At 35.3% G+C, this 17,703-nt stretch overlaps 1 protein-coding gene across 1 annotated transcript in view; it reads right to left on the bottom strand.

Moving 5' to 3' along the window:
- The window catches only part of IL1RAPL1 (interleukin 1 receptor accessory protein like 1), a 1,311,893-nt gene that overhangs the window by 2,374 nt on the left and 1,291,816 nt on the right, over positions 1-17,703 (bottom strand). Inside the window, exon 9 of the mRNA XM_032285796.1 lies at positions 10,726-10,869. Within this exon, the coding sequence (XP_032141687.1) occupies positions 10,726-10,869 (144 nt within the window). The remainder of the gene's footprint in view (positions 1-10,725; positions 10,870-17,703) is intronic.

The raw sequence follows: 17,703 nt of genomic DNA, 5'->3' as shown, positions 1-17,703 counted from the left end.
GATGTCCAATATTCTAAAACTAGTTTGAAGGTACAGAGGGTTATATTGTGGTTTGTTGCTGATGTTGTTGTTGTGAAAAAAGTAGAAGAAAAATCAATGAAGAGGGTAAAGTAATGCAGACTTTCACCATTATTTTGTTTTGAGACTGAGCGTCACTCAGTTGCCCAGGCTGGAGTGCAGTGGTGCGATCTCAGCTCACTGCAACCTCCACCTCCCAGGTTCAAGCAATTCTCCTGCCTCTACCTCCTGGGTAGCTGGGATTACAGGCGCCCACCACCACACCTGGCTAAGTTTTGTATTTTTGGTAGAGATGGGGTTTCACCATGTTGACCAGGCTGGCCTTGAACTCCTGACCTCAGGTGACCTGCCTTCCTTGGCCTCCCAAAATGCTAGGATTACAGGTGTAAGCCACCACGCCTGGCCAACTTTCACCATTTTTGATTCACATATCATAGAGAATCTTGATTGCTTGTAAAAGCCATGTGTTTGGATATCAGTATACTCTTAGTCTAAATCTTATGTTCCCCTGATCCTACACTTGGCCATTTTACACAGTTAAAAAAAGAGACAGAAAACTGAGACTGACTTAATTATGGAGGAATGATTTTTTAAATAATGTGTGATGTGTTGGTTTTCTGTTGGGGAGAAAATAAAACCAAACTTGGGATAATTAATTTTTTACTGGGACTCAGTTCTTGCATATTGGGACTGAGAATATTATTAAACGGAATGATTATAGGAAGACATGATTTTTCGGGTCTCCACTTATCTTACACATAAATACTGCAAGTTATTTTTCATCATGCTAATCAGTTTGTCCATAAGAATCAAAAAGTAGAATGTAAATAAAAGAAACTTAGTTTTAAAATCTAATTTTTCTCCTTACTCTTCCCCCTTTTTACATGAGAAAATTTCAAATGTTTGAGGACTACTATCATCTGTTATCTTTATATTAATTTATCTAATATAGCATCTTGGCTTTCTCATTTGCTCTTTCTAAGAATAAGAACTCATTTATCCTCTTTCGTCAATTTCCTTTTTAGAATAAGATATCAAGATTCATAGTTCACTTAAATTTTAAATACTGTCAATATGCTGAGTCTACCAGTATCAATGTCTTCAGCTATCTATTGTGCTTCCCTGATGATAGGCAGTGTATTATTACTTGATGATTAGATCAAGTTAAATTGAAACACTCATAAATTTCAGAATAAAATGAACTCTGCATTAAGCATAGAACTTAAAATATTTGAGCCATAAAACATCAATAATAGAGGAACATTCTTGACTGTTGCTCTGGTGGCTTTGGGACAGTCCTTTTGACTTCAAGGACACTAAAACTCACTTCCTGAGATTTATATATGTGTGTTAATTCTAGTAGTCTGATAAGTTTGAGCCTAGGCTTAAAATTATTTTAAAACCATATCAACCTGGATACCAGTAAGAACAGAACATTCAGAAATCAGAAGAGATGTAAACAACTGGTCCATTCATACTGGTAAATTTCAGACAACTATTAACTTTGCTTATATAACATTATGTTTCTGATTCCCCTGTTTCTTTCATGGAAACTTCTCTTCCAACCCATAAATACTGTCTTTCTGCAAGATGTTTTCTGTGGTCCACTTCATTTTTCTTTCCGCCCACTTTCCCTTAAAAGTATCATTTCCTTCCATAATATCAACTTCCATAACATCACTTCTGTGTAGATGCCTCCTCAATTTGGATGCATGATCCTGTTTTATTTCTTCTGAATTATGATAGTCCCCCACTCCTACCTGTAACCTGAACACCTTAATTTGCACGTTCATCATGCACTTCACACCTCACATGCTCACAACATAACAGGCTTCCCATCTTGAACTGCAGCTTCTCACCGTGATTCAGGAAAAGACCTTAGGGTCTGTGTAAATGCCTCTAGGAAAACGGTTTTCAGACTTGAGCATGAATGACAAACATTTGGAGGGCTGGACCCCATCTCTAGAGTTTCTCATTCAGTAGGTGAAGAGTAGGTTCTGAGAATTTGTATATTTATAGCAAACTCTCAAGAGATGCTGCTGCTAATTGAGGGACCACACTTCAATAAACTATTCTAGAACAGCATGCAGAGGTCTCAAAGACACCAAGCAACTGCAGTTATCTGCCAGGTATGTGGCCACAGGATCATAAAAACTAAACCTTGCCCCCTCAGCTCCATGATGGATGGTGCTAATAATTAGAGAAGATATACTCTCAATAAAATAGCTGAGAATTCACATTTTTATCAAAAAGGGGATAAAATTTTGCCTAGACTAATATATGAAGTAACCATATTAATCTTAAATGACATTTAGGAATTGGTGCTATGACATCAGTTAGTTTTCTATCTCCTTATGTCTTCTGGATGTACTTATAGCATTTAAGTTAATATCTCCCAATTATAATGGAGTTGTTTGCAAGTAGATTATACCAGTAGAAAGCCTCTTTCGAGCATCTGCAGCACCATCCTCAAACCAATGGGGCACTTGAGTGATATCTAATTTCTCTCTTTCTCCAGAGTGTGCGTCAGTGCAGTAATAGGTTAGGCATTTATTTACCAAGAGAAGCAAACCCATGATTTGAAAGTTGTCAGACTGGAAACACAGTGCCAGATGGCATACTAAATTCAGCAATGTTTTTTGACTCAAAAGCATATGGATTATAAGGTGTCTTCCCCCTTTTCAATTCCTAACTATATATACATCTTGGATAGTACTTCTTAGATTGTTTTGATATAAGTAAGAACATAAATTGACATATTTTATGTGTATGAACCTAATGTGACTGGTGAAACTTTGAAAAAGCTGACATTCTTATAACCATGAAAAACAAAATTATACTAATATATTTTAAAGGATGGGGCTAGGATAATTTAAATTCAACTTTCATTTATAAACAGCTTAAAAGTAGTTATAGGTTGGTACAAGAGTATATTTCTTATTCTGAGCTTTATTCTCAAAATGATTCTGTAATTTAAGCCATCAACTATAATTCTGTTCACAGCAGAGATGAAAAACAGCTGGTATACACACTGTTTGTAGTAATTCTTTATAATCTCAAATGTAGTCATTAAGTTACTCTTTCTTATGACTTTCAAAAGACACTGACAGATATGCTCCATCAGAAAACCAAAACAAAAAACAAACAATAAAACCCAAGATACAATCATTCAACTAGTTGTTTGGTTACTTGAATTCAATCAACAGGTTCAGCAGATATCTCTTCTTAAATTGAATGAATTAACAGCTTTGATGTTTTATAAAAACATTTTTGAGGTGAAAAAGGAAGTTCGGACTCTTGTCAAGTTAACAAATAAGAACATTAATTTAAAATACTAAGAAACCTTGATGAGGAAGGAAAAAATGGAATTATGTTCAGGAATGAAAAGAGGGTTTGGAAAGGTGTTAGATAAATGCACCTTTCTCTTTTACATATGAGAGGATAATATCCTCAATGTTCTTTAAAAGGACTAAGGAAGCAAGGAATCTGTGGGAATTTTTAGAATAACACAGCTTTTAAGAAAACGTAGGTTGAAGACTCACTTTTCAGGATGAAGGTAATGGCTGTATTGGATTTGACTAGAAAAAAGATTTACTGACAATAGAAATGTTTTAAGTATGACATCCGGTTTGGGGGAGTTTTTAACCTCTAAACACTTATTGAGTGGTTGTCAAATGTTTTTGGCAGTTGGCCATTCCTTTTTTTTTTTTTTTTGTTCTCAAGTATATATGAATCACATAAGTGAAAATGACTAGTGGCAGAGGCCATCATTCAGTAAATGGATTCCTAAAATGAAACTGGAGGAGAGTTCAAATATAAATTGTATATTTCATCTTTTTTTAATCCTAAAAGTTGATTTTGTATGTTTAAGTGTGGCATATTATCACAGAAAACTGTGAAAATTATAAATTTGCATTGATAAAATTTGAATAAGTTATAGTTTTCCAAAAGTAAGCCACATTTCTTTTTATATCTCAGATGTGCCATTATATGCTTTCTCATATTTTCAAGATATGATTTTTCAAATAAAGTCTCAGCAGAGATAGATCATATAACTTTGAATGAATAAACATTAAATGTTAATGTTTTGATTTTATGATTATTGAATGTCATTGTCCTAATAAATTTTTCTTTCCATTTCAATTCTGCTATGACAACCTCTGGCAATTATTGTAAAATAAATTTGCTTGACTTGTATACTTTGAAGTATTTACAGTACTGTTCAAGTTTACATGTTTTGCCATCTGGTACTTTTCTGGATTATTTGAATCTATAAGTTCTCAAACACTTAAATTTGATACAAGTTAAAATATCTGTGGCATAATGTAGTGGGTAAAACCCAGAAGCTTAGCTCAAATCTCGATTGCCATAATTTTTCATATAACTCATTTGAGACTATATTTCCTGATCCATAAAACAGCACCCTCCTGAAGATGTCTAAGATTAAATGAGACCCCATCATATAGCAAAATGCCTGGTCCAAAGGAGTCATTCTATAGATATTTATTTCCTTCTCTTGTATCCCTAAGAGATCTTCAGGCAACATAGATTCAGAAGTCTTAAAAGGATAAGCAGAAGCAGAATACTCAAGGGAGTACAAGCTTTGGGATAAGAAGGCTTGGTTCACACCATTTAACAGCTTATGATTTGAAGCAAGTCATAGACCCAGAACAACTCTACATCTCTCCTTCTGGGATTGAAAAACTTGTTCTAGCTTCTAAAGATTATTCCTATGCACGTAAATGGTCTAACTACCACTACCCCCACCAAAAAGAATAACCACCCAAAAATCCCTATAAGGTTTTTCAATAATTTACAGAGGTATTATGTTTCACTGATGAACACAAGGACAATAATTCCTGAATCTATGAATAGAGAGTGACCTTGTAATTGAAAGACAAAGAAAAAGAAATTCTATGGCCTAAGAGTTCATAAATGTCAGTGGACTGAAAACACCTGAAATAGATGTTCATATTTTCTGAGATGAAGGTGGAGATTATAAAAAATTGCTCTAACTAATTTTGTTCAATGCCTGTAATAACTTCCAACATAGGACTAGGAGATCTCTTTATTCATCTTTAAAATAGGATTCGTGTCAGTGATTACAGTGTTCTTATAAGCTTGCCCTGCCATCCTAATGAGTAAGTATGACCCACATACTTCATAGTCAGAGAAGAAAAAAAGCCAAAAATAACAACAACAAAAAACATCTTCCACTCCGAAAAAAATATATAAAGCAGGATTATAAACTTTAAACAAAACTTGAAGGGGCACTCCATTTAGAGACACGGAGGAGCAAAGGAGCCTGATACTGTTATGATGTTTGTATTGCTTTTTAAAATATTTCCAACATAAATGGTGATGGTACTTTATGAGTATAAGTTCTACTCTAAACACAGTAGGTTGCCCATATAAGGATGGTCAGCAAGTATTTAACTAAAACAAGGCAGCACTCCAGAGGCAGTCACTACAAGCATTTAAACTATATTTTTGATCAAAAGTCGATGCTGCATAAATTAACACAATGGACATTAGAAATCAGGTTTCATTGCTAAAGATAGTGGCTTGTTACTACTTACAATGGGTCTTAGAAATGGTATCTCCATGGTAAAATCAGTGTTAATCAAGACTTGAATTACTTAATCCAATTTAGAAAGACATCCTCACCCTTACAGAAATCTAGCAGGGCCAGTGGTCTGCCCCCTTGGAGAAGATCTTCTAGGCTTAATTCCAAAAAGGTCTTGATGAAAACTATTCTTGGATGTCAACAGAAGGTGAATCCAGTCTTACTACAGGAGTATTGCCATATTTGCCTTGGGAGAAAATTTCTTGCAAGGTTTCTGAAAAGCATGCACACACACCCATTTGCACATGCACACAAATGCACACATGAACGAGAGAATTGGAACTTCTTCTGGTTTATAAGTTGAGTGATAAGGCTGTGTGCTAATAAATATCCATGTGGCAGAATTTGTCCAAACTTTCTTTCATTTTATTGTGGAATCAAAGTGGTAGGGGGATAGCTAATCTTCTTCTCCCCTTAACCATTGTGGTTCCTTCATTTTTCCCCTAAAACTCTGAGAATTATGAATTATTGCACTGTCTTAGTTTCTTTCTCAATAGCTGTGTTATTCCAAAGACTAACATCTTATTCTAACTAGAGCTTTGCATGTTGAGATTCCACGAGGGCGGCAATGCTACAAAAGTTAAGGTAGGTCGTCCTTTGATAGCAATTGCTTTCTGAGCTAAGTCTAGACTTGTTCTAGCAGGCAAAATGGGGGCATTAAAAAAAGAACAGTAACTTTGTACTTAGAAAGATAATTCTGTTAGAATGTGAAGCATGAAATAGAGGAGTAGAGAACGAAAGCAAGAGGGTAGTGTAGGAGGCTTGGACAAAGCTGTTGTAATTAAGGGTAAGGAAAATATCTTTGAGAAGTGCAGTTGACTGATCTTGATGACTAATTGGAAATGGCACATGAGAAGAAAGTGTGGCCAGTGAGGTAAAGGATGATACTAGGAACTGAGGTGTAAAATTGGGGATGACGAAGATTGAGTATGGGGGGTGGGAATGTTGTGGCATTAGAAATACTAAGGACTGAATCCAAGGGACACAATATAAAACAAAAGATTATGTAGAGGGGAACAAGGAGTGATGTGAATGAACTGAAAGAGAAAAGCATCAATATGTTCTATCTTGAAAAAATATTAGAATGCTTCTCTATCATAATCCTTCTGATAAAGAACTGATATGTCCAGGTAATGACTTTTGTAATGACTCAAAAGGAACTGAGTGAATGTGTCCCTGATGCCAGAAACTCCATATTCAAGTCTGATAAAATGGCTGTAAATCTTGGAATTCAGAGCCATTTATACCTGAGCTTAAATTCTGTCTTCCTAATTGTGTGATTCTCTGATGATGGATAAAGTAGTCAACACATCACTTGTTATTCAATAAATGGCCATTGACTCTATTATTATCATATTGCTATATAGTAGGATATTACTAAACATTTTTCCCTGGTTATTTTTCATTCTTTGCCTTACCTTACTTCCAAAAGTATTTTATGAATTATCCTTTCAGGTAAGGTAAATATAGTAGCCAAGAATAAAGAAGGTATTGCTTAGGTTTGACTCTAAATTATACTTTTTAAAAGCCAAGACAAAAATTTACAAAGACTTGGGTTTTGTTTGATAGCCATCTCTGCTTTGAAAGAGGAAAAGGCTTGCAGAGCTTGGAAGCATGGGATTTGATTATGTCAGAGAAGTTTTTCACTATTGGAAGAATAGATAATTATTTGACCATGAAAGCATGTTTGGGAGGCTCTAAGGGGCTATGAATAAAGTTTAGAGCCTGCATGGGTTTCTGAGAAGGGGCCCTCAGGGGCCCAGAGAGGAGAAGAGGATAACAGAACTTCTAGGGTTTGAGGAAGAATCGGAGAAGAGTGAGGATTTGTGTCAAGTTTCCCAAGGATAATCTTGGGAAACTGTAAACTTTATAGAGAAATCCTGCACTCAGCATGGAGACTATATATTAAAGAGGCAAAGGATAAAGAAGGTGATTACTATTTTTTTTTTTTAAGTGGGAAGGTGGGTATATGTGTAGCAGAGCTAACGAGACTAGAAATACAGATAAGAATGTCTGAAATTCCCAAGGGAGAAACATCTGGGCAAGTGTATGAAACTTTTGACGGGAGGCCATGACAAGGATCTTGGCCTTGAGCAGCCAGTGCTCAATGTGTCCAAAGACCAGGTGGTAGTATCTCAAGTGAGGAAGGGATGGCATATGCACCAGGTAACTTTCTCCTTTGCCAGAGAGCTATACATGAGTTCCCTAAAAACAGGTTTAAACAAGAGTAAAAGAGAAGAAGGGAAATGGAATATCCCAATTTTCAACTGAGTGTTAACCCACAAGAAGCTGAGTTCCAAACCAGAAGTGAATGAGTAATCTTCAAGTAGCAAGGTTATGAGTTTTTTCTCAGTAGAAATAGGAACTCGAGAGCCAAGTTGAATGGTTTTAAAGCAATAGAGAATTAAAGAAAGTTGCGTTTATGCACATCTAACTTTTGTTAAGATACAGATTTTAAACTTGCTGTATAATTATTAGTACTGTTGTGTGGTTCTGATAAAAGTGTTTCTGGAAGTTCTAGAGGTTAAGTGAGATGCAGCAGGAGACAGGAGTTAAGAGTGGGCCCCTGTCCACCATTTCAGCAGGAACAGGTGTGCTTTAATACAGGGAGGCTGAACATGTGATCGCAGTTCTAGTAATAATTTCTTCCCATAAAACCATATGAACAATCACTGCCTTGACAGTCTTTGCTTTTTTCCCTCCTTTTAGGGAAATAACTTGTACACTGACATTATCCAGGTGACAAGTCTGTTATCTTGGTTTTCTTTGGGTCTAGTGTATTTTCAGTGGAATTTCAAGAAAAGCCCTAATAGACCCCCAATTGTGCTTAAGATGGCCCTAGAGGCAAGTTCTAAGAATTGCTAAGCATTTATTAACTAAATTGGCTTTCTGAGAGAATCTTCTCATCTGTTAGAATACTGTTTGTTAGTGTTTGTCTGCTTTGTTTTCTTACTTAAAACCCTTTTTAAAAAACCGAGGACCCAGCAGCTTCAGAATAGCCATGAAATCTGGTAAGGCTATCCAAGTCAGTCACTGAAGTGTTTACAATTAGCAGGACTCACTAAAAGAGACTTCGAATCACCAAAAATCAAAATCAAAGTATATGATTTGTGCTTTTTTCATTATATTCCACCATTTTCTACATTCAGAAAATGACAGATTACTGCCCTAGAAATTGATGGTTTGGTAAAATCATTCATATCATTGAAAACACAAAATAAACATATTCAAAACAGAGTTAATAGAAAAGGGGATACGTGTTTAGATGATCTGCTGTTTCAAATACTGTGTACTGTACTAATTGTGCAAACAACAGCAGATTTTTAGATTATACCGAACATACTAAAATAAAAAAATAAAAATAATAGAGAGTGTCCAATGAGATAAGGGCTTTGGGAATAGACTTATTTTCAAATCCCATCTTGGCCACTTACAGTAATATTTGTGTTATCTTCTTGAATAAGTTATTAAACTCCGAAAGTCTCAGTTGCCTTATCAGTAAAATGGAGATTGTAATATTGACCTCAGCATGTTTGTGAGGTTTAGCAAGAATGACTTTAAGAATGCCTAGCACTATGCTTCGTACCCATTCAACAGTAGTTCTGACAATGACAATGTCCTTATATTTCCTTAAAGCAGCAGGAAAAATAATAATGATAATTTGTATCAATAGGCAAGAAAGTTAAAAACAAATAGGCAAATTGGCAATTTAAAACTTAAGGAAAAAATAGTTTTGCTGCAGCTCAGACTTCATCCTAATGGGAAGGAGAGAAGAGTGAACTGAGAGGAGTGTTAGGCATTCTGAATAAACCACTTCTCTTTACGATCTACAAAACTACAGTTTTGCTTGTGGATTTATTATTCCAGAGGGCCCTGGAAACATGGCAACATAGGCAATTGCCTCATTTTCCTTTGTACCATTTAGTGCAAAACTGACAATCACTGAAAAAACAGTATATAAATATGAGGGCAGGTGTGGTGGCTCATGCACTTTGGGAGGACGAGGCGGTGGATCACCTGAGGTCAGGAGTTAAAGATTAGTCTGACTAACATGGAGAAACCCCGTTTCCACTAAAAATATGAAAAATTAGCTGGGTGTGGTGGTGGGCGCTTGTAATCCTAGCTACTATGGAGGCAGAGGGAGGAGAATTGCTTGAAACTGGGAGACACAGATTGCAGTGAGCTGAGATTGCACCATTGCACTCCAGCTTGGGCAACAAGAGTGAAACTCCACCTCAAAAATAAACCAAAAAAATGGTGAAGAAACCTTTGTCATCTGTACTATTCATTGTCAGTTTGCATATGCTTCCCATATTGCTGCTTTATCTTATGTTTTTGAAAAATGAGCAAAAAGGAAAATAAACAAAGTCTAATGTGCAGTTTAGGGAGCTCAATTTTAAGGACTCCAAATTCCTCTTAGATTGTATACATATTCATTGATGATCAGAAGCAAATACTAATTATGATTTCCACAAAACAATATTTATTTTTTCACTTAGTGTAAAAATATTACATGCATTATTATGAAATCAATGTGCTTGTGCATTTTTCTGTTGGTCTACACTAGGAATAAAAATTAGCCTACTTAAATATAGCTAAATAAACAAGATTGAAGACTGCTTGATGAATTTAAAAAACAGTACAGTTTATTATAACTGATCAGTCTAAACAGGAACAAATTGAGATTCACTTCAAACTACTGGGCTAGAAAACACCATTAAAGCGAGGCTCCTTACCTACGAAAAATTAAAACTGGCCTTTCAGTCTTGATTACAAGGTGAGAGAAAATGAACACTGATGGCATTGCAATCAGTGTTTGTAATTTGTTAAGTGTAGTTTGGAATACAGTTCTACAATGGGTAGGTGTTGCTTTACAACTTTTAGAGGAAAATACCTACAGTATTGGCTCTAAAGCATCACACATGTATTTCTGCACAAAAGAGAAATTTACAAACTGAGCATTGAAAGAATATGAGCTGCTGCCAGTGATTATGCAGGTAACATATTTTCCCCTCAATAAAACAAAGACAGGAAACACATTTGAACATTTAGAAAGAACAATAAAAAAGATAACATCCTACCTCCATCCAACTCTTCAGCTCCAAAATGATTCCTGTAGAAGAGCATGATTTCTATCTTGTAACACTTGTAGATGGTCACCAAACATACAAGCAGCAAGAGGATGGCACCAAGCCCTCCAGCAAGTTCCACTGTGTACATTAGCTCTAGAAAGAAAAATAAAACACAATGGGGAATTATATAGTATTCACATCCAAAATCATAAATTAAATTCAATTTGATTTCACATTTTCCGGGATGAGATCAGATGTGGGTAATGCGTTAACACAACCCCTTTTCTTTTTGCATGAGAATTTGATCTTTTGATAACTTTCTAGCTTTGTTTCCTCGGTAACTAGATAAGGTGGTATGTGATAACTAAGTTGCTAAGCAACATTGCTTGTGGTAAAAATGAACCTTGGTTGGTAGCTTGCATTTGGACTAAGAGAATTGTAAACATCTGATTGGAAACTATAATATTGAGCTTACCAGAGTGTCATAACTCTCTTATATAAATATATTCCTTGGAGAGATCCTGGAAGCTATGCTTATGGGGTTGATAAAATAAATATTGGTTCCTGTGGATATGAAGTTTTTAAGCCAGGATGACATTTGCCCTCTCCCAATGCGAATCTTGATCCCTCTCACTTGAGCTGTCACCTGAGGGCTGGGGGCCAAAGGGAGGTGAGGGGTCAAACAGCACAGTTCCAGTAGAGCACTGTGGATTGTTGCATAGAATGTTAGGAAGACTAATGAATGCTGTCTGCTGACTCCTGCCAGGATCAATGGCTCCTGTGCTATATCTCTCTGAATAGAGTGGTACCAAGGTGATCTACCCTAATCTTGCAGGCTGAATGCTTTTGGGGCTTAAGAAGTACCAAGGTGGTCTACCATAATGTTGGAGGCTGAAAGCTTTTTGGCTTTAAGAAGTAGGCCTCCCAGTGGATGGGATAGTATATGAATATGTTGGTGGTGTTTTATTTTCATTCAGCCATTTAGTTCTTTAAATTTTAATCTGCTTTCCCTTTTACCAGGCATGTTACTACATTCTATCCATAAAAAGTAATTTTCTTGACACTCACTATATACAAGTTCTCCTTTTTCTATCAATATCTACATTAGAGCAAAACTTAGGAAAACTTGGGGGTAAAATATTTTTTTATCCTTTCATTCTTTAGAGCCATGGACATTGTAACAAAAATAAGAATACTGCTATTTAAATAGTAAGCCATCATGCACAGATTTTGAAACTCACTTTAACTAAGTGTTGTCCTTAATCATCATAGCCCAAATGTTGTTACTGATGGGTAGTCATCATTCCCTGCAGTTGACAACTACCTTGAAAAGCACTAGTTTCCTTAATTACAATTAAATATAAACATTTCTAAAATTAAAGCTGTAAAATAATGTTGTTCTCCATTCTGTAATTCAGAATCCACCAATAAACTATCTAATTTCATAACACAGTCATTGTAAGCTTAGACTGAGGACTTTAAAATAATCCATGGTTTTGCCGGTAACAAGTATCCTCAGATTACAAAATCACTCCTGAGTTCTCACAAATGGGGTGAAATCATGATGGGACTGGTGTAGTTTGAGTGAGAAATAATCTGAAAAGCATGGACATCATCTTCTCACAAGAACACTGTGTATGTGTGTGTTTGCATGTGATGTTACTCTTCCTGTAATAATTACAGAAAAAAAAAATCCTCAGGCCGGGCACAGTGGCTGACACCTGTAATCCCAGCACTTTGGGAGGCCAAGGCAGATGGATCACCTGAGGTCAGGAGTTTCAGACCAGCCGGCCAACATGGTGAAACCCCATCTCTACTAAAAATACAAAATTAGCTAGGCGTGGTGGTGGGCACCTGTAATCCCAGCTACTTGGTAGGCCGAGGCAGGAGAATCGCTTGAACCCAGGAGGCGGAGGTTGCAGTGAGCCGAGATCAAGCCACTGCACTCCAGCCTGGGCAACAGAACAAGACTCTATCTCAAAAATAATAAAAAAATCCTCATTCATATTTCCTATTATCTAGCCCTTGATTTCTAATTCTGTAGTTTAATAAAAAACATATTAACTACTGTTTAATCAAGTGTATTTTTCTGTAATTATTAAAATTAAATGGGAAATCAAAGAAAATCTTATTTAAAATGATTGAACTATATGCATTTAAGAAATAAAAAATAAAGTGAGATCAAATATTTTCAAGCCTAAGTAAATTCGTAAGAAGTGTGAAACACCGAAAAATACCTCCAGCAGCTTATCTGATTAACATTGGGAAGAACCACACAAGACAGTACTACAAAAGTACCAGTAATGAAATACAAAAGGCTCCTCAGTATAATGGTTTCCCACTATTATACGAACAGAAAGGTGAGTGGCTAACGCTGTGGGGATAGATTGGGTCTTGTTCACTCAAGATAATAAACTCCACCATACACAGAAGCCTGTGTAAAATTCTAACTTATGCCCACAGGGTGATTTATGCATCAGAAAAATACAATTTTAAATATACTGGATATAATGTGAGAAATAAGCATTTAGACAATGGCTTCTTTTAAGATGTCCTAATTTAGTATATTAAACACTTGGAATTTACCACTCAAAAATTTCTTGCATAAAAAAAGAAATGGAAAAATAATCAAGAACACTTAGCTTCCATTCCTAAACATTGCTAGTGAGAGTACCCAATGATATTACCACATTGTAAAATTTGGGGTAATTTCTAATAAAATTAAATATAAATCTACTATATCAATAGCAATTCCACTCCTAGGTATTTGTCCAAGAGAAATATAAGCAGATATCTGCAAGAAGAGTTGTATGAGAATGCTCAGAGTAGTCTTATTTATTCACAGCAGCCATAAATAGAAACAACCTAAATGTCCCATTAACAGGAAATGTTGAACAAAATATTGTATGTTCATACGATAGAATATACTCAGCAATAAAAGTAATAAACTACTGATAGACAAAACATGCATGACTCTCACAAAATTATGTTAGGAAAAGGAAGTCAGACACAAAATACTACTTACTACTACTGTATGATTCTATTGAAGTTATGCTCAAGAACAGACCAACATAATCCATATTGACATAAATCAGAAAATAGATTCTTTGGTGATGAGTGAAGGGAAAATTTACTGGAATGGGGCAAGAGGAAACTTTCTGGGGTAACAGAAATAGGTTTTGGTGTGGATACACAAGTGTTTGTATTTGTCAGAAGTCATTTAGCCAAACACTTAGAGCTACATGCTTTATATTATGTTAATCATATTTCAATGTTTTAAAATTGTGATTTTTTAAAAGAAAAACATAAGCTCTAACCAAAGGCCTATGCAGGAAGAAGTATGGGAAGAAAGCTGGGAGTCAGGAAAGCTGCTCTGCTGTAGATAAGCACTGAGGCAGAGTGATTCTTTTATGGTGCTCCCAAGCAAATCTTTTGCATCTGGAGGTACTACACAGGGCGTGGGCATGTGGCGTGACCTAAGTGCTCATATATAGTCAAGTAGCTTTGGAAATAACAAAAAACCTTTGCCTGAAACATAATCTGATTAACCCAATAAACAGAACTCTCATTTTCTCCAGAAGGTATTTATAATACTGGTCTCTATATACTTTTTAATTTTGAGAAATTGAATACATATAAATTAGAGAAAAATTGTATGAAAATAAGCCCTTCTTATTTTTAGCAAAGTAATTACCCAAACATGAGTTACTCCCATTGCTAGATGTCATGAGCCATTCCAAAAATGATATACGTTGCTTAGAATATGCTACTTAGCCAATCAACAGCTTTGTTTAAAATCTAATAAAAAAAAGAGAGCAGGGGTGATGCAGCTTTGCCATTACAGAAACAGTCTTGTGTCACCTGAAAAACTCCTTTAGGGCACAAACATGTGAAAAGTTATATATGCTTAGAGAATGAGCAACAAGCAAGAATAATTCTTCTGGGCCATAGATAGTCATTTACTAATAATAGGAATACCAAAAAACAAGTCCAAAGAAACAGAATTTATAAGGAGCTAATTTATCCTGCGATTCTGAGAGCATCTCAGACTTTTCCCCAGAGACTTCTGTAGTATTACATTGCAGAAGCATGGTGTTCTGATAATGTCCTTATAAAGAGGTCAGGAACAAAACGTAAATGTGTCTTTCCCCATGGTGCACAGTGCCTGCTCCTCAGTTACTACATTATTTCTATGCAGGAGTGTAATATACATGCCTACACATTATACATGTGTGCAAGTTAATTTTTTTCCATTTAAGTAAGTCACTTGGTTTATATAGCATATGTAAACTCTCTCAAAGAAAATAGTGCATCAGATTTAGCCTCTGTATTCTTTTGCTCCAAGCCAGATGGATTCATTAATACATGCACTACCTATTACTGCTTATCCATTGGGTTATACAAAATTACTAAGGATTAAATTCTGTCACAGTTAAGAGAAATCATTTGGGCCTACTGCTGTATTTTATCTTTACATTGCAATGTGAATGGTGTTGCCCCAGCAAATGTCATTTTTCCTTTGAAATGTGATCTGTTTTCAGCTCTAGTTCAAGTTGCCTGGAGTGGCAGCATTTAAAAAGTAAAAAGATTCCATTTCAGCACAATTCAACATCTGAGGACAGAAGGAGAAAGTGCAGACCTTTTAAAATCGGTTCAGCTTTTGTGTTATTTTGTTAAAATGGTAGACTCTGCCCCTTTTAAGGGACTGAGACTGAATATTGAAAATTGTAAAGCCAAATTGCTAGGCAAAACCTAAGGAAAACTGGCATTTGGTTAAATACAACAAATGAACAAGTGCCAAAGAGTTGCATTTAAGGGCACCAGCAATCATTTAGTTGCAGGCAATTAACCATAGTCCTTGAAAAGCTCCAGCACAGGCTAAGAGAAAACACATTGATTATTGCTGCAGTAGTAGACTGCTTTTGGAATAAATTGTTTCAATTTAAAACTAGATTTGCTACAAGCGTTTTGAGCAATGACTACAATATTTTCTTATCAAGACAGTGGGAGCAAGCAACCCCTTAAAAGAAACAGCTAATTAAAATAAAGTGTGCGCCATCTCTTAGTATATTGAATTACATTGCAAATAATAAATGCATTTGGTTTACACTGATCTTGCTGCAATTACCGAGTATACTATGGGAAACTATGCTTTTTTCTTGGTCTGTACCTGGCGTTATGGTTTGCAAACTTTTTCTGCTAGAAATCTTTGAAAAGGTAAAGATTTTAACAAAATAAGTAAAAGTTCATATGCATTTTTGAACTCTTCACTTACAGTTTTTAGTCAATATCTGTATTTGATCTGTGTGTATGTGTGTGTATGTGTGCCTATATATGTACATAATCTTGCCAGAAGTATAACTGAAGATTTTAGATGGCTTACTTTTGTGTAGTTTATCCTAAAGTTCGTTCATTCATTATACAAAGTCTTTTGAAGTGTTCTTCCCTGATTTATATGCAGTAAAATGCAAGTTTGTGGGGAAAATGTATGACAGACACTATAATGATACCAGTTTTTTCATTAGCCTCACCAAGTACATTTCCTTTTCTCTCATTGTGTTATAAAGAGCTAAAGCTTATAAGAATTTATCCATCCACATAAATTCATATGCATATTTATTTCTCTGGAGCAGTATAACTCATTTGTTCCTGGCAGGAGGATAATTATGCTCAGCCTACAAAGATATTCAACTCAATTCTACAATACATCAGTGCAATTTAAAAGCAGTTATATTTTTGGTGGGGCGGGGTAACACACTAACAAATCAAGCTGCTGTTCACGTAAAAGAAGAAACTGTTTTGGGAAAGTACAAACTAGTATGTAAGAATAACAGTTATGATCTTGCAAAAGTCCTTTTTGGAAATTCAGGGTATAAACCCTCAAAATTATAATAATAAAAATAAAAATGGTCTCTGAATGGAGCAGCTGAATCTGTATGACCAAACAATTGGACAAAAGATTACCTCCAAAGTAGTATATCTTGCCATTTGGAAAGAGATTTTAGACAAAGCACCAAATTAACTTCTACTTACTGGCCAGTCAAAATGCAACTATGGTTGTTGGCTAGGATCCATCATGAGAGTCCAGTTAAAGTGAAATCCCACAGGTCCGTGGAACTTCATTGTTATGTGTTAATGAACTATTGAAAGTGAAAAATAAAATAAAATGCTAGAAGAAAAAATGTAACATTCTCTTTACATTGTGCTAGAGCCTACCCTTGGAATGTGCTTTTTTCTCTTGCGACTAGGTAAGAAGGGTGTTAAGCTAGTTTTTCTCTCTGTGAATTAAGAAATATTCATAGGTGGTATGTTTTAAAAGAGGAATTAAAATTAATAATGGCAGTAATCATATAAAGCAGGAATCCATGTGTTCATATTAGTTACAAATAAACCAACAAGAAGGGAAAGCTCTACCTAAGAGCAGACTGTCAACTGGTAAATATGAAAGGAATGATATAGTTAGAAATTACCATTTTTCAGCCATCATAATAATTGATTCAGGCAAAAATTATCAACAGACGTTAAAATTATTGGTTGAAAATTTGGTGAGGCAGGATATTTACACCATCTCATAGCACCTCCCCGCTGGGAGAAAGGGTATATACTGGGACAATTTTTGAAATTCGAATGTAGACTATATCATTGGCAATGGCATTTTATAATTTTGAATTTTCCTGAATTTGACAAATATATTTTGGTTATACAAAAAATTCTTGTTTTTAGGAGATTCACATTGAAGAATTTAGTTACAATGTCTACAATTTGCCCTCATGTCATTTAGCAATAATACATTGTGTCTGTGTACATGTAGTGCAGCTCTTTTTACCTACCTATATGTAGGAAGACAGATAAGGTAAATGTGGCAAATGTTATTAATTTGTGAATCTAGGTGGAGAAGAGATATGAAAATTTATTATAAAGTTCTTATAATTTTCTGTAATATCTGCAGTTTGCATTCCAAAATAAAAAGTTAAATAAAAGGTCAAA

Source organism: Sapajus apella, unplaced genomic scaffold, assembly GCF_009761245.1.
Source record: "Sapajus apella isolate SASKATOON/1434 unplaced genomic scaffold, GSC_monkey_1.0 scaffold17, whole genome shotgun sequence".
Classification (NCBI taxonomy): Eukaryota; Metazoa; Chordata; class Mammalia; order Primates; family Cebidae; genus Sapajus; species Sapajus apella.
This window is presented reverse-complemented; position numbering and strand designations above follow the sequence as displayed.